At 42.9% G+C, this 22,112-nt stretch overlaps 1 protein-coding gene across 5 annotated transcripts in view; it reads right to left on the reverse strand.

Moving 5' to 3' along the window:
- Deup1 (deuterosome assembly protein 1) overlaps nt 1-18,480 on the reverse strand; it is a 50,326-nt gene extending 31,846 nt beyond the window's left edge. For 4 of the 5 annotated variants that reach the window (XM_036193699.1, XM_036193698.1, XM_036193696.1 and 1 more), the window contains exons 1-5: nt 18,316-18,480; nt 17,103-17,198; nt 13,075-13,206; nt 7,163-7,276; nt 6,352-6,591 (exon numbers count right to left, since the gene is read on the reverse strand). In XM_036193699.1, coding sequence (XP_036049592.1) covers nt 6,352-6,591; nt 7,163-7,276; nt 13,075-13,206; nt 17,103-17,198; nt 18,316-18,453 — 720 coding nt within the window. In that variant the 5' untranslated portion in view covers nt 18,454-18,480. The remainder of the gene's footprint in view (nt 1-6,351; nt 6,592-7,162; nt 7,277-13,074; nt 13,207-17,102; nt 17,199-18,315) is intronic. The other variant, XM_036193697.1, reaches the window with a different exon arrangement.
- Nucleotides 18,481-22,112: the final 3,632 nt, after the last annotated feature.

Here is a 22,112-nt window from a genome sequence, read left to right on the forward strand (position 1 = left end):
CTAGTGGACATTGGCCTGGCTGTTGTACTCGAACTTACAGCAGCTGTGGTTACCTGTGCAAGATAGAGCCTGTCAACATTCCATCACGGATGAGAGAGCTCTTGAGGACCCACTCCTCCTTGAGAAGCTGCTGGTAGTTAATGGAAACTGGGAAGAGGAAAGTTGTTTTCTTCCATGATGTAGTCACAGGCAAGTTGCCCATGCTCCAATACATAAGTCCACACCCATGGAAGCAATCCTAATGAAACCCACAAGCGCTCGCTCTCTCTCTCTCTCTCTCTCTCTCTCTCTCTCTCTCTCTCTCTCTCACACACACACACACACACACACACACACTCATGCATGCATACTCACATACATACACACTCTCACTCTCTCGCACACACACACTCACACAGTCACTCTCTCACACACACACACCTTACACACATGCTCATATACACTCAGTCTCACTACACACTCACAGAGTCACAACACACACACTCACATATAACACAACACTCATATACACACATAGTCACACACACACTCACATATCACACAACACTCATACACACACATAGTCACACGCACAACAATTCACACTCATACTCAAACACTCTCACACACACATAAAAGTAGGAAGAAGCCTTGTTAGGAAGAAGGAGGGATACGGTGAGGAAGGAGGGGACTGAGAGAGGATGATGATGGGTGAAATGACCAAAATCCACCATATATATATATGAAACCATCAAACAATTTAAAAATTAAAAAATAACAGCTCTAAGTCAATGCACTCAATTTTAAGTAAAGCATATTTCCTCTTTTGCTCCCTCTTTCTTACAGAATTCCTTTTACTCATTGGTCAGATCCTAACTGAGCTCCTAGTACATGCTCTGGGGCACAGATGCAAATTGCCCTCAGAGAGGTCACCATCCTGGATAAAGACAAAGAACCAATGACCAAACTGCACCTATGTGGTCACATTGTGTGTGAACCTGAAGAAGTGAAGTTTGAATAAAGTACGAGGGTGAACTCTAATCAATGTGGTACTTTCTGATTAGTAAAATAGTAAGCAAATGGCAGATAACCTCATGACCAAAGCCATCAGTCAGCTTTCCACACAAAGCTGGCAACACAATGGGCTAAGAGCCTTGCTCCTCTCCTGCCTCATGGCAGGCAAGCTATGCTGAAGGATCTAGGAACACCAGGGACCCTGTGGGTCTACAAGAGGCCTGAACAGCTGGAGTGAAGCAGAGGGTCTGGACAGGAGAGAAAGGGCGAGAGCAGTGGGCGAGGCTCCTTAGAAGGTGGGTGGGAGAAGCAAAGCCAGGGTAGAGAACCTGCATCAAGACCAGTCTCCTCCAGCAGCAGGAAGGAAGGACGGATGGGCTGGAGGTAAGTTTCTGCATTTGGATATGAGGAGCTTCAGAGCCCCACGGTGTGCTGGTGGAAGGGAGGAGGTGTCAGGATTGGGGGTTACAGACATGCATGCTGGCCACTTGACAATGCTGTGTACCCCTTTCAGGCATGACCATGGCCTGTGGGATGATTCCTGCAGCAGTGCTGGAGATCCCTAGGAATCAAAGGGTACCACACAGGAAGTAGTTCCCGAAGCTGTTTCCTTTCCCTTGGCAAGTTTCCAAGGTTCATCCATGCCGAACTACATCTATTCCTGTTTATGGCTGAACTATATATATATATATCCCATTACATGAATATACCACATTCTGTTTCTATTTATCAGTTGGTACACATTGTGGGCTAGCTCTACTTTTTGGCAGTCATGAGCAATGATTCCACTTTAATAATGGGAGTCCTCAGGAAGATTTCTTAAAGAAAACCTTTCATTACATGTCTTTCCCAAGGGCCTGGGTTTGGGAAGAACTGATTACTATACTTGGCCACACACATTCCAGGTGACTCAGAAATAAGTATAAAAACAGATTCAAAATGATGTCTTATGAGATTAGTTTAGCTATTCTCTGTTTTGAAGAGTGGGGATTTTTCAGGCAGAGTTAAAATTTCAAAAACTAAAGAGATGTGAAACAATTAATTATACGGTAGAAAAGTGATTTACTTTAATGCGGAAGCTACCTGTTATGTCATACAGGTGAAGAAGGGACATGCTGGGCTTTCTGCTTTGTGGAATTTCCACCGTGGAACATGAATGCCAAACAGACGGTGGCTGTGTCTTTCTTGGGAGAGAGAATTGGGAAAGCCTCAACTCCAGGCTGGTGACCTGTGGTGTCAGGGTGATGGGAGTGGTCTGTTCTGTTTCTAGAAAAAATTTCTCTGTGGTGATGAGTATCCAGGAGAAGCACTCTTTGTAATGATCCACAGGTGTGAGACTGTAAATTAAGATGTACATTGTACAAGTTGGAGATAATGATTTGATAAATAGGCAAAATAGATTGTAGTTGACAGAGTAATGTAAATTGTCTGCAAAAGTATAAGAACAATTGGAAGGATTTGTTGATATTGACAGATCTAGAATTATATTCTTGCTTTGGATTCAATAAGCCCGAGTTGACATGAGAATTAATGGATTTTTAAAACTAGAGTGTAGTTTTGAAACTGGTGCAATTTTGCATGAAAGTCAAATCAATTATTTGTCAATGTGTCAACTATCTGGGAAATGATTCGTTATTGGGACATTTCAAGCATGTCTGGAACAGTGGCGTGCTGCAAGCTACCATTAATTTTGATCTTTTATGAAATCTAAACAGAGATCAGGCATTTAAGAGTGAAACGTAGGTATGTTGTAGGTTTATCATATACACAGATTTTTGATGACTTACTATGAAAATTGTAAGATATCTCATTAATAAGTTTTACATTTTGATTACATTTTAAGTGACAATGTTTTTATACATACATATATTGGTTTGAGTAAACATACTACTTACAGTAAATTTACCCATTTCTGTCTAGTTCTCTAATGTGTCTACAAGAAGATTTTAAACCAAGGTTGAGGATGGAGCTCAGTTGCAACAGCGCTTCATCTAGTGTGCATGAAGGCCTGGGTGCTGTCCTTATTGCTGCAAAAACATAACACAATGGTGTGCAACCAAACTCCCAGTTCAGGAAGTAGAGGATGAAAAGTTCAAGGTCACCTACGGCTATATAGGGAATTTGAGGGCAGTTTGGGCTACATGAGACCCTGTGTCAAAATAAAATAAAATAAAATAAAATAAAATAAAATAATAAAATAAAATAAAATAAAATAAAATAATAAAATAAAATAAAACAAATGAAATGAAACAAAAACCAGTAACAAACACTCCAGAATTAAAATTAGACCTGTGGTTGGGGCATACTTTCCTTGGATGGTGTTGCTCTAGTTTTTAGCGCTGTATTAGCAAGCACATGAGACGTTAACTTTCCTAGCATACATATTTGAAAAGCAAGCACATGAGAGGTTAACTTTCCTAGCATACATGTTTGAAAAGTGCAGAACCATCCATTTTGTCATGAATCTCTAGTGCTGAATGCCGCACATTTAAAAACCTGAGGGGTGTGTAGGATAGTAAATAAACATGAGCCGTGGGCTATGAGTGCTGACACATTTCAAGGCTGTGGAGAGACAGATGATGTGCCTTGAGAAGACGCCGACACAGCTGATGTCAAAAGGTGCCGCCACATGTTACATGACAGCAATTTAAACAGGAATTCTCGTCTTTTTACATTTACGCCTGGGATGTGGAGCACTGTCAGGTGACTGAAGAGAGAGGACACTTTTTTTTTTGCAAATGCATATTATGGTTGCTGTATTATTTACCTCTACTTATCCTTATGTGGTAAAATGCAAATTTTGTAGAACAAACCCAAAGCTCATCTGTTTCATTAGGAAATTGTTTAACTCTGAGAGGAGCAACGGTTTTAAACCTTCAAATTAGCTGAGAAGCTTAAACAATGGATTCTCAGCATTTACCAGAAGGCACAAGGACAGGCCATAAGTGACACCTGGAAATGAAACACAGGGAGGAGGAGAAAGAAAAACAAAGAAAAGAAAAACAAAAAACCCCAAAACAACAACAACAACAACAAAAACCACAACAGAGTTCTTGGTGCTTTTTCCAAAGAGAAATTGTGAAACTTTGAGTCAAGTTACTTTTCAATTTTCAAAAACAATTTTTTTTAGGACAATAGATATTTTTTCTCTTGATGTTCCACAATCTTAGCTTTTCTTTTTAATACATGTAATTTTGTGTGTGTGTGTGTGTGTGTGTGTGTTTGTGAGAAGGACAGAGGTGGACCCTGGGTATCTCCTATTGCTCTCCACCTTGTTTTATTTTATTGTGAATGGGAGAGACCGTCTTTTGCTGAACCAGGAGCTCACTCTTCAGCCAGACAGTCTGGCTAGCAAAGCTCTGTGAATTCTCACATCTGTCCCCACCTACTCAGCAAACACTACAGGGAACAGACTTGCAGAGACCAGAGGCAAAAAGACCCCAAGGAGAGACAAAACACAAAGGTCTTCAGTCCATGCAGTGTGAATTGAAGCCCAGGGCAGAATATTTTAGAAGGACCTAGAAAAGTACTCTGCTTATTCACTGAGTATGATCCTGGCACAGGCTCCACCTGTGAAGACAGCAGTGAAATGTATGCTCACGTTGTCTTTAAACAGAAGGTAGGACCAATGTCCCATCCCAGAGGAGAGAATCCTGCTGGACCCAGCAGCTGTGAAGACAGCTCTCACAGACAGGTGGGTAACTAGCAAGCTTGATACTAGGAGATCCTGGCAAACTTCCAGGAAGAGAAGGATTAATCTTAGACTATGATGGAACCAGGGAAGATACCACCACACCTATCCCCTACGTCTGGAAGATGCCTGATTCTTCAGGATCCAGTATTTTCAGTTCAATCTGCTGTGTTTGTTTACATCTGTACTCAAAGTTTATGTTAGAATAACATCTTTCTCCAGACAAAGTTGGAGTTCAAGATGCAGATCTCTTAGAAATACCACTGGAGGAGAGAATGTGGGAGCCTTGTGGTCTGTCCCCTCACAAACACAGGGGAAGAGGACACAGGGGGAGAGCAGATGTTGATGCAGAGGTTTCAGGATAGTCCTGCAGGTCATACTGCAGGGTGGGGAAGGAGGGGCTGGCCTGGGACGAGGAAATGATCCTGAGAGGTGAAGAGCAGAAGCTATGGGCAGACTATCTCAGAGAACAGGGGTCTGCCCAGGCAGTGAGCCTTAGGATGGGAACAGACGAGAGGAGCTCAGAGATGGGTGGACCGAATGAAGAAAATGGTAGAAACAACATCTGGATGTGAGAAAGGAGGACTAGACGCAGCGGACGGCTGGTAAGGATGTCTCAAGTGTGAATTCGCACAGGTAGGAAATGAGTGTGGGACAGCAGGAGCTGGTTTTGAAGGGTGCTGTCACCGAACCTCCCTGCTAATTAAAGTACAAAGTACTTGCAAAAATTACAAACTAAAAATAGTTGGCTTAAGGAAGACAAATCTGGGTACATACCTATCAACCTGTCAATCTGATGGTGTCACTGAGAACTTCAGTTCCACAAGACTGTTCCACAGAGGCTTACGACCAAGTGTGATGATCAGACACTGACGGACCCAAAGGCTTACTCTGCAAAGAGTTTCTATGGGCCAGGTGGTTGGGCCTTTGGGAGACAGGGGCCAGTGGACACCCCAGCTTGTTCCCCTTCCCCTTTGCTGTGGGCCATGAGGTTTTAGTTTACCCTGCTCTCCTACCATGATGTTCTACCCCACCACAGGCCTGAAGTGACCATGAGCCTCAAGGAACCTTTAGTCTTCAATGTTTACCGAGAGTGCTTTGCAAAATGGTAGAAAGCAGGCTAATGTGGAGCTCCCAGCCATAAATCAAAGAGTAGCTCCATGCCTCTCACTAAAGTCTAAACCTGCAAACAAGACTGGAGGGAGGTGGTGTGGAGCTACTGGGGTACGGCTTTTAGGCACCAAGGTTTGCGACTGCTGTTCCGATGCACTGGTAATAATACACACTGTCACTGCACTATTACAAGATGCCAGACACTAACACACCCATGAGATTACTGAATTTACTCAGGTGAGAATTATAGAGGGGAGCGCTGACTTCAGCTGACAGTGCAACAGAAAGCTGTCATGTGACTGTCCGTATCCCTGTCAGGCCAGCATCTGTGCAGCTTATCAACAACAGCTGGAAATGAAGCTGAAAGCACAGGCCCTCACCTGGAACCACCTCTGGCGCAGACCCTCACCTGGAACCACCTCTGGCGCAGACCCTCACCTGGAACCACCTCAGGCGCAGACCCTCACCTGGAACCACCTCTGGCGCAGACCCTCACCTGGAACCACCTCTGGCGCAGACCCTCACCTGGAACCACCTCTGGCGCAGACCCTCACCTGGCACTGCCTTTGGTACATCTTTAGTTCTTGCAGAAGCTTCTGGTTTTCATCCTGTAACTTGTTCCTGCTCAGTGCTATTTCACTCACGGCTGACTTTAACTTTTCAATAATGAACTCATCTCTTTGGCTGGCTTCACAGCCAGGATCTGATTCACACACCAGGCGAGGGATCTCAGGGCTGCTGTCCTCTGGGCATTGCTTACCGTTTAGCTGTGTTTGGTAATTCTGTGCCTGTTTCTGAAAAATATGATAATCAGGTAAATTAAGTGAATAATATCATACTTAAGCTTCCAAGCAGTCAAAGAAGTAAAAGAATTAGTAAAGATATCTTTTAGTATTAAGCTTGGTTTGTACAGTACAGTGCTATGCTTGTTTATAATCTTAATTTCAGATGATATGAAGAGAAAATGTATTTGCTTTGGAGCAGGGAAGGGATCTGGAGGAGGAGAGATCTTATTAATCAACAAAGAATATCTAGAAGCTATAAAAAGAGAAAAAAATTAATTCAATTATATAATAGTTGAAAAATATCTCTGTTGTAAAGAAATAAAAACCAGAAACAGACTGAAGAAAAAACAGTTGCCAAGACATAACTAGTTTTAGTCATTCCTAATGTGTACAACCTCTACATCTCAAAAGAAAAGCAAGTTACGCCATGCAGGATGCACTGAGCATGGGGTGTGATGCCGAAGCGTGGAGTATGATGCCAAAGCATGGGGTACAACGCCAATATGCCATACTGAATGCAAGGATGGCAGTAGTTAACCTCTACTTATAGTTTCCAATTCAGACAATAATAATAGTTTACCTGAAACTGATTACATTTTTCAGATAGTAATTTTTGTTGAGCATCCAAAGACACCAGGTGGGTCTGGTAGAGGATCTCTTTTTTGTCCCATTCCCTTGACTTTGCTCTAAACTCCTTTTGGAATAGAGAAGGAGGAGAGAAAGAAATCGGAAATTATTATTCACTAAAAGTACAGTGCACAGAGCTTCTTCCCTTTGTGTGTCTTCATTGGGAGAAGAAAAGGTCTGTTCTTTACCTATTAGGAAAGCAAACAGGAAAAAGATGGAATTACACATTGATTGATTACTATGGCTCTGTGTTCTGTATCTGAACCACTTGCACCAGAGAGTTGCATTTCAGATTTGGGATTATTTGCATATTCATACTGAGATGCCTTGCTGATGACATCTAAGTCTAAACACACATTCATGTGTTCCACACACCCTGTGTGTACTCTGCCAAAAGGGGATGTTACATGCTGTGTTTAATATACCCATGCTGTGGCCACCCATATGACTTGTGGCACTGTGTCAGCGCTCAAAAAGCCTGAGTTCCTGGAGCATTTGGGGATTTATTTTTTTCGAGACAGGGTTTCTCTATGTAGCTTTGAGCCTTTCCTGGAACTCGCTTTGTAGCCCAGGCTGGCCTCGAACTCACAAAGATCGGCCTGACTCTGCCTCCCGAGTGCTGGGATTAAAGGCAGGCTCCACCGCCCGGCACATTTGGGGATTTTAAGTTTTCAGAAGAGGTGTGCTTAACTTGTGTATTCCATTTTTTTTAGGAAATTGTACAATTTTTAACATTCATAGAAATATGAAACATACTGAAAGCATTGATCTCTCATATGTCAAAGGGTGAGTGCTAACAAGGGGAGTCAAACAGCCTTTGGCATCAGCTGGCACCTCCTATCCACTCCTTGAATGCTCCTCCCTTTTTTTCATTCCCTACACCTAGTCACTGGACATTTTCTTTCATTACTAGGAGCTGGAGAGATGCTCAGTGATCAAGAGCCTGTACTGCTCTGCAGAGGACTCCACAGCTGCAGGGGATCTGCCACCTCTGGCCTCAGCATGCATCAGCATTCACATGTATATACCTCCCCCATAATTAAAAACAATCCTTTAAAAAGATGCCTATTTATCAAGTTCCATGAACTCAGTGTTTGTGCCTCTTTTAACCACATGTGTTGAAACCAAATGCTCACTGTAATGAAATTGAAAGTTGGGCCTCTGGGGGGCTATTGAGTTATGATCCCAGAGCCAGTGTAAGCTGGATTACTGTTCCTGCAATATAAGATTAAGAAGTACAGGGGTCAGGCTGGGCACGGTGGTACACACCTTTAATCCCGGCATAGAGGCAGGCAGATCTCTTAGTTTGAGGTCAGCCTGGTTTAGAGAGTGAGTTCCAGGACAGCCAAGGATACAGAGAGAAACTCTGTCTCAAAAAAATCTCCCTCCCTCTCTCTCTCTCTCTCTCTCATACACACACACACACACAGAAAAAGGAGGAGGAGGAGGAGAAGGCGGAAGGAGAGAAGGAAAGAGGAAGAAGAAGAAGAAGAAGAAGAAGAAGAAGAAGAAGAAGAAGAAGAAGAAGAAGAAGAAGAAGAAGAAGAAGAAGAAGAAGAAGAGGAAGAAGAAGAAGAAGAAGAAGAGGAAGAAGAAGAAGAAGAAGAAAAGAGGAAGGAAGAGAGAAAGACAGGAATCTGGGAGATGTTCAGCTGGTAAAGACATTCACTGTGCAAGTATAAGGACCTGAGTTCAATCCCCACCCACCTGTATAAAAATTCTGGATGGTATATCGGTACCCATCTATAATCTCTGTGCTGGGGAGGCAGAGGCAGAAGGATCATGGCCTAGTCATTCTAGCTAAATAGGGTCTCAGTGAGAGATCCTATCCCAGAAAAGCAAAGTAGAAAGAAATGAGGAAGATACTTGATAATTATTTCCAGCTTCCACACATACACACATTCTCATGAATGCACACACCTATCCTCAACAAAGGTAAGAATCGTGTCCCCCCATTCCTCCCATTTCCTGCTGTACAACCAATAGACAGCTGCTGAACCAAGAGGAGGAGGCCCCCATCAGAATCTCGCCCTGTTGGCCATTTTGTGTAAGCTCCCCAGCCTCTGCATTCTGCTAAAGCAGTCTGAGCTAATGTTGGTTTTATTGGTGTCTGGCTTTCAAAGCCATTGTGTATAGGATAAGGCTAACATCAGCTCATTGGGGAACAGAGAACACATCTTGGCCTTCATTCCTATGTGTCAGTTGGGGAAGAAAATGTGGGACTAGCTGGATACTGCATGCTTAGCTGCACAGTGCTGATTCAAGTAATGCAGTGTAGAGCACAATGCAATACTATGGGCAATGGACATGGCTTCAGAGGTGCCAAGAGAAGACCTCCCTGTGTCTCACTTCTGGATGGGCTGGCCACTGCAGTGTGCCTTTCTATCCAGGCTTTAGAAAACTAGCCTGGAAGATGGCCTGCTCTGAGCTCTGTTTACAGGACCTTGTTTGGAACTATTTCATGACTAACCCCCTGCCCCAATTTTAAAGGAATACATAGTAAAGGAGCAGCATGCACATATAAACCAGCTATTTACAGTACACAAGTATGATAAAAGTGTCACATAAAAGCCATGGGAACATTTTCCCTACTATGTCAAGTTGGAACATTGACGTGTTTGTCTGGAGTATTTTGAAAATGGCTGCGGGACTGGCTGGGCTATGCTTGAAAGGAAACCCGTTGATTCTGAGAATGCCAAATGTATCTTGCTTAGAATGAGAAAAACAGCGCCTTTCATATTCCTTGCACAGAAATGATTTTGAAGAATATTTGGGAAAATTTAAGTGTCTGTGTTTTTTTAAATATACAAGTCTTAATCAGTGAAGGAGGTCTGTGAGTGAGGAAGACTATAGTAACTAAAGGCAATCTGAAATCAAGTGGAGGGCATTTGCCTGGGGAAATGCAGGCACACACCTCGCTGTCTACATGCATACCTTATGACAAACTCTATTTATTAGGATAATGGGGACAGTCCATTTATGGACTGATTTTTCCACTCAATGATGTAAAAATTAAGAATGAGTCTTCAGTAGCAGTTACATATTTGAAAAATTAGGTTACAAATAGAGGATAAGAAACATTTAAAAATCAATGCAAGTTTAGATTTCAAGAATTTGATTTTAATATTTATGATGATGCCATGAGGAAACCCATTATTTTGTATGCTAACTTTAGGAAGTAATTTATTTTAATTTAAAAAGAACTCTTTGGGGAAAAATAGCAAAAATTGGAATAAGATTGGCTTAAACAGTAAATACGTTTTCCTTTTTTTAATGTTTCAGATAGTGTCTCACTGTTCATCCCAAGCTGGCCTTGAACTCAAGACCCTTCTGCCTTCACCTCCAAAGTGCTGGGATTAGAGGCATGACCCATATGCTCAGTTTAGAAAATATCTTTTAGATAATAAATATGCTTATCATCACCTTCTTAACATCCACAAATCATCTTAAATATTCCCCCAGAATGCTTTATGGGGAGGCAGTACCATTAACCTTAGCTCATAAGGGCTAAAACAGGCATCGATGAAATCTAGGATAGCTAGACAGTGTCACCGACATATCAGTGGGTACTGATACAGTCTAGATTCCTTCGTTAATCAGAGATATGGCTTTCAAGGTTAGGAGAGTCACCCAGCCCTCCAAGGGGAGTTCTTAAGACTACAAAGCCTTCTTTGAGCCACTTAGGTTGAGAGTGGGTCATGATCATGAAAATGAGTATTTCTGGTGATACCTGGGGTGTTAGTTTTTGGTTGCTGTTGTTTAAAAGAGCCCTTCTTCTGAACCCTGAGTAACAGTGTCAATGTATCAGTGAGACTACAAATCACAAAATGACCTTAACTTTTTATTAGGAATTTTTTCATACTTACATAAAAGTGGAGAATAACCAAAACCATGTGATCTTTACCCACATTAACGTTCTGTCTCATTTCTTACTCTTTGTTGACATATTCTAAGGGGACTTTCTGAACTCATGCATTTGGAGGTCAAAGGGCAGCCTCAGATGTCATCCCTCGAAGCTGTCCACTTTGGTTTTTGACTGTGTGTCTCATTTGGCCTGGAACTTAGTGATTAGGCTAGGCAGGCTGGCCAGTGTGCCCAGGGATCTGTTTCAGGATCCTTAGTGTTGGGTTACAGGTGTGCACCTCCATGCCCAGCTTCCAGACTTGAGAGTCTGGCACTTGAACTCGGGTCCTTGTGTTTGTGAGACAAACACTTTATTGACTGAACTGTCCCCCAGCCCCATCAGACTAATTTACTGATCAAAGATGGAACATCCGAGGTTAACATGGTCTAAATATCATAGAGTGAATGGATGAGCAGCATAGGGATGCTCGGGGTAATAAGCCATGATGCTCTCCCACTGCACACACACTGTCCCTAGCGACATTACTATAGCATTGATGTGTTTGTCCTAATGGAGAACATGCTACATGCTTGAAAACAAGAACAGCCATCCTCCTGAATGCTATTTCCAGATGGCTGAAAAAAAAAAAAAACCCAGCTATGTTGGATGCTTATAATCATTCAAGTTATACTGAGCTGATTTAAAACTCTTGCATAAGTATAAACATATTCATGAGGATGTTGTCAGAAACAAGTATATGCATGTGGTTCCCCTCCAGCAGCCCACAAAGAACCAACCAGATGGGCAGTGGGTGTTCTGACCTTCAGGTCAAGAACTCTGGTGAGTTCTCCAGAACCTGTGTTTGACACCTCTGAGAGGCCAGTCACACCCTTTGAGAGGCTGGGAGCAGGTGTCAGGATTTCCTGAGTGTTCACTGGGGGACAGTGGCTTTATATCTGAAGAACTCTATCTTATCCAGCAAGGTGGGGAATCTGTGGGGCCTTGAAGGTAAGCCCCAGGCCTTCCACCACACTGGCTAGTTCCGTGTCTGTGATCTCAAACTGCGATTCTCTCTGCTTTTACATAGATTTCAGAGCAGGAGTTAGAAAAAAAAGAGCAGAGTAAGGTGGTGATGTTTGAAGACAAGGAGACAGGAAGAAGGTCAAGGACAGATCCAGCTGGAAAATAGCAAGGACAAGAGAGGCAAAGATTCCTAAACTGTCTCTGACCTTGGTCCCTGGGAGATGCAGGATGGTCCTGAGCTCATGAGTAGGAGAAAATGAGACTGTTGGCTGGGGATGGGTCGCTCGGCTTAGGACCTGAGGAAAATGAAAGAAACTAAATAGGGAAACACATGGGTTAAGGAGAAAGTGACCCCCAAGCTGCACTGGAGCCCAGCAAGCCAGATGTCAGGGGCTCACGGAGACACCATCCCTTCAGGATTTTCCACAAGGGTTCTCAAGAGCACAGGAAGAAAGAGCTGGTTCGTGTTTTCTAAAGCTGTAATGTTAAAAGGGTGGGAATAAAGGTCCTGGCAGCATATGGAACCTTTTCAGAGATGGACTGTAGAAGTTCTCAGCAACGTGGCACAATTTAAAAGGACTGGAATTAGGCCTTTACAGAAGAGAAAACAACAAAACAGAAATCCCTGGGCCTTCAGACCCTGTTCTGAAGACAGGTTTGAGGATCACTGAGATTTAGTACACTAATAGTTAAATGGACATTAAAAGATTTAGTAGGTATTAGATTTAACTGACCCCAGGGTGCCCTTCAATTTCACTCAACAGCTGAGGAATCTTTGTACTTTACTTCTTCTTAGCTCTCCTAGTGTGTGTGTGTGTGTGTGTGTGTGTGTGTGTGTGTGTGTGTGTGTGTTATAAATCATAGTCATCTTTTAATTCACTAAGTTCCTGAAGAGGAAGGAGCACTCAGAGACCATACCGAATGCCATGTGCCTGGAAACAGAGCCCACGTCTCCGCAAGTCACCTTCAGAACATAAGGACTGGCGATGTGTGCTCACCTCTAACTTCTGGTTCAAACTGCTCAGCTCAAAGGGTATTTCTTCTTTGCTGGGGGCTTCCTTTCGGTGAACTTGGCTTTGCTTCATCTGGTGTAGTCTCAGTTTCTCAAAGTTATTGGTTAGCTTGGAAAACTGCAAATGATACGAAATAGTACCAGTTACAGCTGGCCTTCATACCATTTCTTTGTCGCGCAGCTCTTTGAAAATGTAAGCCATGATTAGAAAGTGCAGTAAATCTTAAATGTTCCAATTAGTGAGGATGGAACCTACTATTAAAACTCAGTTGCTGAGACCAAACATGATTCTACTTCTGTGCATATGAATCTGGGCCTTCATTAACTGTGCAGTGAGCCGATGACTCACTTGATAAATGTTTTGTTCAGTTTTGTGTTAAGCGTACGTAGGCAGCAAAGCTAACAGTCTAAAAAAAAAAAAAAACCCACAAATTTTCCTTACTTTTACTTAATGCCATCTTGTGTTGACAACTTTAATCTCAACAACTCAGTTGGTGTAACAGCCGGCGCATACTTTCATGTACATCCATAGCATCATATCGTAGCATCTGAGGAGATTTCAGAGAGTCTGTTCATTGTACCCGCTGACTATCTTTGTGTTGAACTAGCTACAGAGGTCGTTAAGCCATTGCTGACAGACTCAGGGTCCATGTCACCTGCGTCTCCGAGCGTGTTCCTGAGCAGTCTCTGTGTGTTTGTTGAAGGGCTAATCTCCTCTGCTGAATCATGGCAGCACACCTGCTTTCATTTCTTAAACATTGCTTGCTGTAGTTTTGTCTTGTCTTGTCAGCCTCCCTGTGTAATCACATTTGAAGGGAATTCCCTGAACAGCTCGTTGAGCTGGCCCTGTTTTTACAAATCTGGCACTCTTTAATTTGTGTGGCTAGGCCATTTTGTTTAATATAATTATGGATATTCTCGACTTAAGCTTGGCTTCTTGTGTTTTGTTTTCCGGCTTCCTCTAGCTTGTAGTTTGGTTTTACTTTCTTATCTCCCCATGGCTCACAGGGGTATTTTTAAGGCTGCACTGTGAGTTATAGATGTTTTGAGTGTGTCTTTTTACATCTTTCTCAGCCATTCCTCCAAGCATCAGGTTAAATACACACAGCTTGTTGTGGTTTGCAGGTATCTGATGTTTCTCTAGTTCAAATGTGGAATCCTTATTTTCTTTTCACCTTGAATCATTTATAAACAAAAATATTACATATTTTTGTTTTGTACACTGGAAACTACATTAGACATTTAAAGATTTTAAATCAAACAATTAGTAAAACTCGAGAACAGAAGGAAAGCCTGTGGCCAGGGACCCAGGATTTTACACCATATGTCTTCCTGGTGCCTGTAAAGAACTTCGGTAGCCATTGTGTTAAGGTAACTGCTAGCAGAGGCTCGAGTTTTCCCCTCTGACTGTGCCTTGGTTTCCCCATCACTCCTGAAGGATATTTTCTTTGGGATGGAAATCCCGGACAGTTCTGCTCTCTTGTGACCCTTCTGCCCCTCCCCAGGAAGCCACTGCTACCCAAACTGCTTTTCTCCTCAAGACTTGTCTCCTTCAAAGGCTTCTGAGGTTGCTCACTGTTTCTTTGATTTCTCTGGGTTTATCCTGTTTGAGGTCCACTCAGCTTGGTGACACTCTGGTCAGATTTTGGGGCACTTTGTCCACCCTTATCCTCTTTTTCTTTCCTCCTGGGATTTTAATGACAGGGATTTAAATGGTTTGTTGTGAAGCCCCATGTCCCCAGGTCTGTGTCCCTTTAGTGTTCCTTTCTTCTTGTATTCTCCATTCTGCTTCTGAGACCCTCCACTGAATCTTTCAGTTTGAGTATTCTAGTTTTCAGCTACAAAGTTTATAATTATTTTCAATATTTTAACTTCTTTGCTAGAATGATGTGTGTGTGTGTGTGTGTGTTGAGACAGTGTTTCTTTGTGCAGCATTGTCTGTCCTAGAACTCGCTCGGTAGACCAGGCTGGCTTTGAACTCACAGAGATCTGACTGCCTCTGCCTCCAGAGTGCTGGGATTAAAGGCATGCACCACCATCACCTGGCTAGAATGTTATAATTTTGATCAATTTCAAGCATGTTTGCAAGTGTTCATTGAATCATCTTCGTGGCCACTGCTTCCTACTCAGATTATTCTAATGGTGTCATTGGATCTGCTGATCCCGTATTCTCCATTACACTGAAATCTGGTTTTGTTATTGTGAGTGATTCTCTGTAGGAACCTGGAAATTTGGGGACACGGTGTCTCAAGGCTGTCTCCTGACTATGCTGGAGCAGGGAAGATGGCTACTGCTGGGCGGCAGTGGAAGTCCAGGTACCAGGGCAAACACTCCTTGTTGCAGCTGAGAGGAAGGGATTCTGAGGATGCTGCTGCACTTGCCTGGAGGGCATGGGTACCAATTTCTGCACACAGACTTTAGTGATGCTGTATCGGGGGAGATGAGGTGAATCTTCACCTTGCTGCTGCTTTAAGAGGATTCCTCTGACACTACCCTCAGGAGCAGGGGGTGGAGTGTCTTATGACCTACCACAAGGCAGTTGTAGAAATCCAGGCTCCACATTTGGTCTTCTTGACACCACTCAGGCAGGCAGCCTGGGGTGGGGGGTTCTATCTGGAAGAGGGTAGAAATCTAGGTTTCCTACTCAGTGTTTGTTGCTGGGCCAGGGCCATAGTTATTTTTTCTGTGGTATTTGGCTATTTTTGAGAGTTTCTGTGTTGGTAGTTTTGCTACTTTCTTGGTCTTTCTGCTATAGATGACAGGATTTCCTCTGGGCTCTGCCACGGTTTGTCTGTCTGCACCCATTACTGTGTCTGAGCTGTGTGATGATGCTAACAAATCCCAGTGAGCTCACTGATGCACTCACTGTGTTGGATCTCAAGGCCCTTAAGCAACCAGCCTCTTTTCCCTACTTTCTACCAAGTTCACAGGCTGTCTTACAATGTCCAGGGCTTTCAACTGTGCTTAGGAGGATAGAGAAACACACAGCTGGTCTAGCTCTCCAGAAGTATCAGACATACCCACACTGGACTGTGAGAGTGAATTCAGATTTATGTTGCTATTTTTGTAGGAGGAAAAAGAAACTAAGACTGATTGCATCAAGTTTTAGATGCTTCTGGTCTCAGCTCAGAAAACTGTAGGCAGCTTCATAGTACAAGCTGCCTTCTAGTGGCACACACCTGAATTGCAGGCAAAATGTAGACTTAGCTAGTCTGAAATATTTTGTAATAACAGTTAAGTAATGGCTTCAAATGTTCTTATTCCATTTTTAATAGCTGAATTCCCTTTCTAGAAAAGGCACTTAAGTAGGAACATTGAATACTTCAGGCTCCCTTGATTAGGTCATTACATATGAAATCTTTGCTTTCCAAGAAACATTGGTGGTTGGAGTTCACAATCACACCACATTCCCTACTGACTCCTCTACTAGGTTAAGGACCTCAGCAGCTGCTGGGCCTGTGATGCTGACACCGGCCCTATGAGACATCTATGGAAGGAGACAAGACTTTGAGGCAAGCCTAGTGGGGAGCTGCAGTGATGGGCAACAAAGAAATTGGTACCCCTCTCACGGCATATGCAGAGGCACTGCCATTTATGAACAGCCCATCAGTAGCAAGCCCAACTTGGTTCTTTCAGCGGCTTGCTTCATGGTAGTAAGCACCCATATTTTAGGCTGCTGTGGAAGAAACCCTATCCCCAGAAATAACCACAGGAGAGAATCTTGATTTTTGTTGTTCTCATAACTAATAACCATTAAAAAATTGCCCCTAGAGAGACAGAAAGTTATTTGTCTAGCATCCTGTCACAGTGAAGGCAGTGCAGATGGTATCCGAGGTGACAGCCTAGTCAGAGAGACAAATCAGGACGCAGAAGATAATGAAAGCCAGAGACAAACATGCAATTAAGTAACAAGAACATTTGCTTATATACAAAACAATTTTTAGAACATGTTAACATTCTTATCGGTCAAAAGGTATCAAAGCATGTAACAGTGCACTCAACAGGTTCTCTTACCTGAGCTTTTAGGGTCTGTAGCTGTCCTTCATAGTTCTGAGTCATCACTAAATTACATTTTTCTAGACTATCCAGCTTCTGTCGAAGTAACCCCACCTGCATTAAGAACAAACTTTAAATTAGCCTTTTCTGAATTTTACCTTAAAATAATCAGAAAATGTGCAAAGGAGAAGTGCAATCCAAGTTAAGCTGCTGCACTGAGCCAGGAGTAAACATTTGTCCTGCAGTTCTTAAAATAGCTGCTAATCACTGAGTTCGCAGACACCAAACGTCTCTAGCCGGTCCGCCGGCATGCATTAGGACAGCATGGAAGTGTGTTGATCAGCAGATCCTCGGCACCGTTGCAATTTAAATTAAGATTTGGAATTTACTCTGTATGATCTGTTTTGGGAGGCTGCTACTCATGTAAAGCTCCTGCTAATGTAACCAAAAGATCGTCTTTGGGTTAGGCTCCATTTCCTACCAGAACTAACATATTAATGAGAAAATAAAAATGTTTAAGAGCACTTGTTAAGGATTTAAATGATTCTGTTTAAATGCAGATGAGACACCTACTTACATATTTGTGTCACGGCAGGTCCTTGCCTACGCCAGGACCAATGGACCTGCCAACGGAAACCAGAGCTGCACCCACCTGTGAAACACCAGCGCCCTCAGCTTTGCTAACACCAAGTGCCATTCAGAAGTCCACAGAGGCAGAGAGTGACTGATGAAAACTTCTGTGATGATGTGTGATTCAAAGCTGGAGAGCTTTCCCACGCACATAGGAGAACACACCCACACACGCACACACCCACACCCACCCACGAACACATGAGAACACACATGCACATGCACACATACACTTTCACCAAATGCACTCTCCTTTGACAATTAACTCTTGATATGTTTGTTCACAAATGATTTTCTCGCAGATCAGAAGCAGTAAACGTCCTGACCTCTGCAGAACAAGACAGCTTTGGTCTCCATGACAGAGCTCCTAGAGGGGCCAAAGTTTACCTTTGTTTCTAAACACTCTTACTTCACACGTACCGTAAATGTCTGTTCACATTTACTGGCAGCACTGATGTAGTGAGTGTCTCCATCAGTAAATACCTGATTTAGTCTCGGCATCTATTCGATGGCATACATTTAACACCAAATGTGCTGACAGAATTGTAAGTGACAAGTGAGTTTGGCGCGTGAACACTTTGGCGACATGCGTGCTCAGTACCTCCTGTCCTTTCTGGTCCAAGCAAGTCTGTGCGTTGGCCAACTCTTGATCCCGAAGGTCTAACCGTGTCTCTAAAGCCCGCATCTTTCTTTCCCAGTCCAACTTCTTGTTGCTCACCATGATGTCAATTTGTTCCATCAGTTCTTGAAGCTCTGCTTCACAAGGAGAAGCTCTGGTGAATGTAGAAAAGTGAGATAGTTTCAGAAGACTAAGATGGGGCAGGAGGGATTCCTGCATCACTCTCTGCAGCTGCATCGCCTCCTCAAGTGGTTCAACTGTTCAAGGAGGAAGAAGCCTCAATGCTGCCAGCTAATCCTTTAAATAAAAAGGGAATTTCAGAGATGATAGTACCTGACTTAGGATTTCTACAGCTGCAATGAAACACCATGACCAAAAAGCAAGTTGGGAAGGAAAGGGGTTATCTGGCTAATACCTACACATTGTAGTCTACCCATGAAGGAAGTTGGAACAGGAAAGATTCTTTCTGTTAGTCTTGCTCATCACTGTCTCACCACAAGCCAGAGCAACACTCCAGCACAGAGGGAATGCTCCAGCATATGGTGAGTACCCTAGCATCTAGGTAGTATTCCCTCATGTGGGAAGTGCTCCAGGAGAGGGTGAGTCACAATTGCTCAGTACACCTCTGTGGTGATCAAAGAGCTTTTTCATTGACATTTCTTTGTCATATAGGAATACAACAAGCCAGTGGAATTTACATACTGGCCCAACATAGACTATGGAATAAAAGAATCTACCCCATTGATATGGTTATATTAATAAGTGAATGACTTGTGTCCTGGCTGTGACTACAGTATAATAAGCTAGAATACATGACGCAGAGGGCAGAAGAAATCCAAAACAGCAGGATCTCCATGACACAGGACAACAACAGGATATCCAAGAGGAGCCCCAGTGAGAGCCCATTTTTGGTGGTGTGACAGAAACCAGAGGCCTCCTGCCAGACCAATGACTCCTGGCAATGAACACTTGCAAATAAAGATGAATGGACTAAAGGGTAAACTGTGACTCAATGACCATACCACAGCTTCCACGACGTGATTCTTCCCCCTTTCTTGTTTTATTTGTTTGTTATGTTTGGTTTTTCTTTTAAATTGTGTTTTGTTTGTGGGGGAAGGTTGCAAGGGCAGAGGGAGGATGCGAGGGTACAGGGAGATGAGTGGGAATCGGAATACATGATGTGAAATCCACAAAAATCAATAAAAGTTAAAAGAATTTTAAAAAAGATTTATTTATTTGTGTATGTGTCAGTGAGAGTGTATGTGTATATATGGGTGCACATGATACATATGTGTGTGGGGGGGAACAGAAGAATGTATCAGACATCTTCCTCTGTTTATTACCTTGAGGAGAATCTCTCCCTGAGCATGGAGCTCATGTTTTCTTGGGTAGGCTGGAAGCCATCAAACCCCAGCTTTCCTTTTGTCCCTGTCTCAGTGCTGAGGTTACAAGCATGTATGGGATTCCTGGCTTGTTTCATGTGTGCTGGGGTCTGAACTCTGATCCTAATGATTGTGGTAAGTGCCCCTATCCACTGAGCCATCTTGTGTCTTTATTAAGCTAAACATGTGCTTATACGACATTCCCAATTCTGTTATACACTGTCTTAGTCAGTGTTCTCAGTGATGACCGTGGCAACTCTTGCAAAGGGAAGCATTTAACTGGGAGTCTTGCTCTTCAGAGGTTTAGCCCATTATCAGCACTGTGGGAAGCATGGTGGCAGGCATGGTGCAGGAGACAGAGTTGAAAGCTGAGAGTTCTATATCTGGATCCAAAGGCAAACAGGGAGAGAGAGAGAGAGAAAGAGAGAGAGAGAGAGAGAGAGAGAGAGAGAGAGAGAGAGAGAGAGAGAGAGACTGGGCTTGGGCTTGAGCATTTTAAATCTCATAGCCCACCCTCAGGGTCACACTTCCTCCAACAAAGGACACACCTACTCTAACAAGGTTATACTATCTAATCCCTGTCAAGTAGCACCACTCCCTAGTGACCAAGTGTTCAACTATATGAGCCTATGGGGGCCATTCCTGGTCAAACCACACATGCATACTCATAGGCAATTCTGGCTTCCCTTTGTTGTTCTGTGATTCCTGATTCTACCAGTGGAAAAACAAGCTCTGGCCATTTGTTTTATTTAGTTGGGAAACTGTAGTAGTATATATAAAAGTGTTAATTTAATAAAGTAATAATGGAATTATTAACTTTATCAATCAGAGCTCAGCAGTTAATCTCACCTTCAGCTTTTGTATTGGCTAGCTTTGTCAACTTGAAACCTAGAATTACCCGAGAGTCTCAATGATGGACTTGTCTACATTGGGTTGGTCTGTGTGTATGTCTGTGGGAGATTGTCCTATGTGTCGTAAACTAATGTGGAAAGATATGGTCTACTGTAGGTGGCACCATTCCCTAGGCAGGGGCTCCTGAATTATGTAAGAGTAGAGAACCAGAGCTGCACATGAGTGAGCATGTGTGCATTCATTCTCTGCTCTTGACTGTGGATGTGATGTGACATCTCAGGCTCCCACCAGGACTTCGCTGTAATGACAGACTGACCTGGAATCATGAGCCACATTCAACCCTTTCTCCCCTAAGTTGCTTCTTGTCAGGGTATTTTCACAGCAGTAGAAATGAAAGTAGAGTAGCCCTTCAGCATATGATGATGAGGCAAACATGGCTAGATCAGGCCCCTTTTCTTCTACCTCTTTTAGCAAGGTGTTTCACATATGCCTAATATGATTATCTTGCATTGTCATGTGCATTCTATCCTCAGTTTTTTCAGCTTCCTAAATGCTTTTAAATTCGCACACACTAAGCTCACTCTTTGCCTTGTCTATTGCTGAGACACTCTTTTGCCACCTTGGCTTTGAGGAGAATCTTCTACTGGAATCAACACAGAGCAGAAACTCTAGGCAAGAGCTACCTCCAGGATTTGCCCCCTTGTTGGCGTTTCTGCTTTTACCTGGGGGTTGACATTTTTTCATTCCCTTCTTCCATTCCAACTCACAATATATTACTATTTTAAGAATATTTCTTTGTTTTAATTTGAACACTTGTTGAGGAGTATCTACTTAATTCTACTACTAGAAATAGAAGTCCTTTCTACACTATTCCTTCAAATTATGTTACATATAAAACCTTTTAAGTTTTCTTTGGTTCTTGTTTTTAGAACTGGGGAGAGAAATGTAAATAGATTAAATAAGAAATGAGTGAAGATCATTTGTTATGAATAATGTTAGGAGAAGACTAAAGAATATAGTAAAATAGTTTATACAAAAAGAGCTATGTCTTTAACATGTATTTAGAGAGCAAGGTATAGGGGCACACATCTGAACCCCAACACATGGATGGTAGAAGCAGGAGATCAGGAGTTGTGGGGTATTTTGGCCACACTCTGACACTTCAGACTGTCAATAAAGTTTACCTTGAATGGGGGGCAGGCAGAGCCAGTGACTAGCTGACCAAAATTAGCTGTAGAGAAGCCAGCAATTTAGATAGAGAAGGAAGGTGCACAGTAAAGAAAGGGTGGGGACTAGAGTTTGAGCTTCCTTTTGGTTCTGGGATGAGAAAAGAGATGCATCCCTTGCCAGGTCTCTGGCCAAAATGCAAGGTCAGCTGGTTGCTTCTTGGCTTCTCTGATATAGTAAGTTTTCACTCCCACATCTGACTTCCAAGTCTTTGTTGGTCCATAGAATGATAGAGATTTAATTTAAACCTACATATGGTTGCCGGCAGCAGAGCCAGGGTCACAGGACTGGAAGCCCTGCCAGGCTATGGCCTGAGTC

The sequence above is a fragment of the Onychomys torridus genome, chromosome 7 (assembly GCF_903995425.1).
Source record: "Onychomys torridus chromosome 7, mOncTor1.1, whole genome shotgun sequence".
In the NCBI taxonomy this organism is placed as follows: domain Eukaryota; kingdom Metazoa; phylum Chordata; class Mammalia; order Rodentia; family Cricetidae; genus Onychomys; species Onychomys torridus.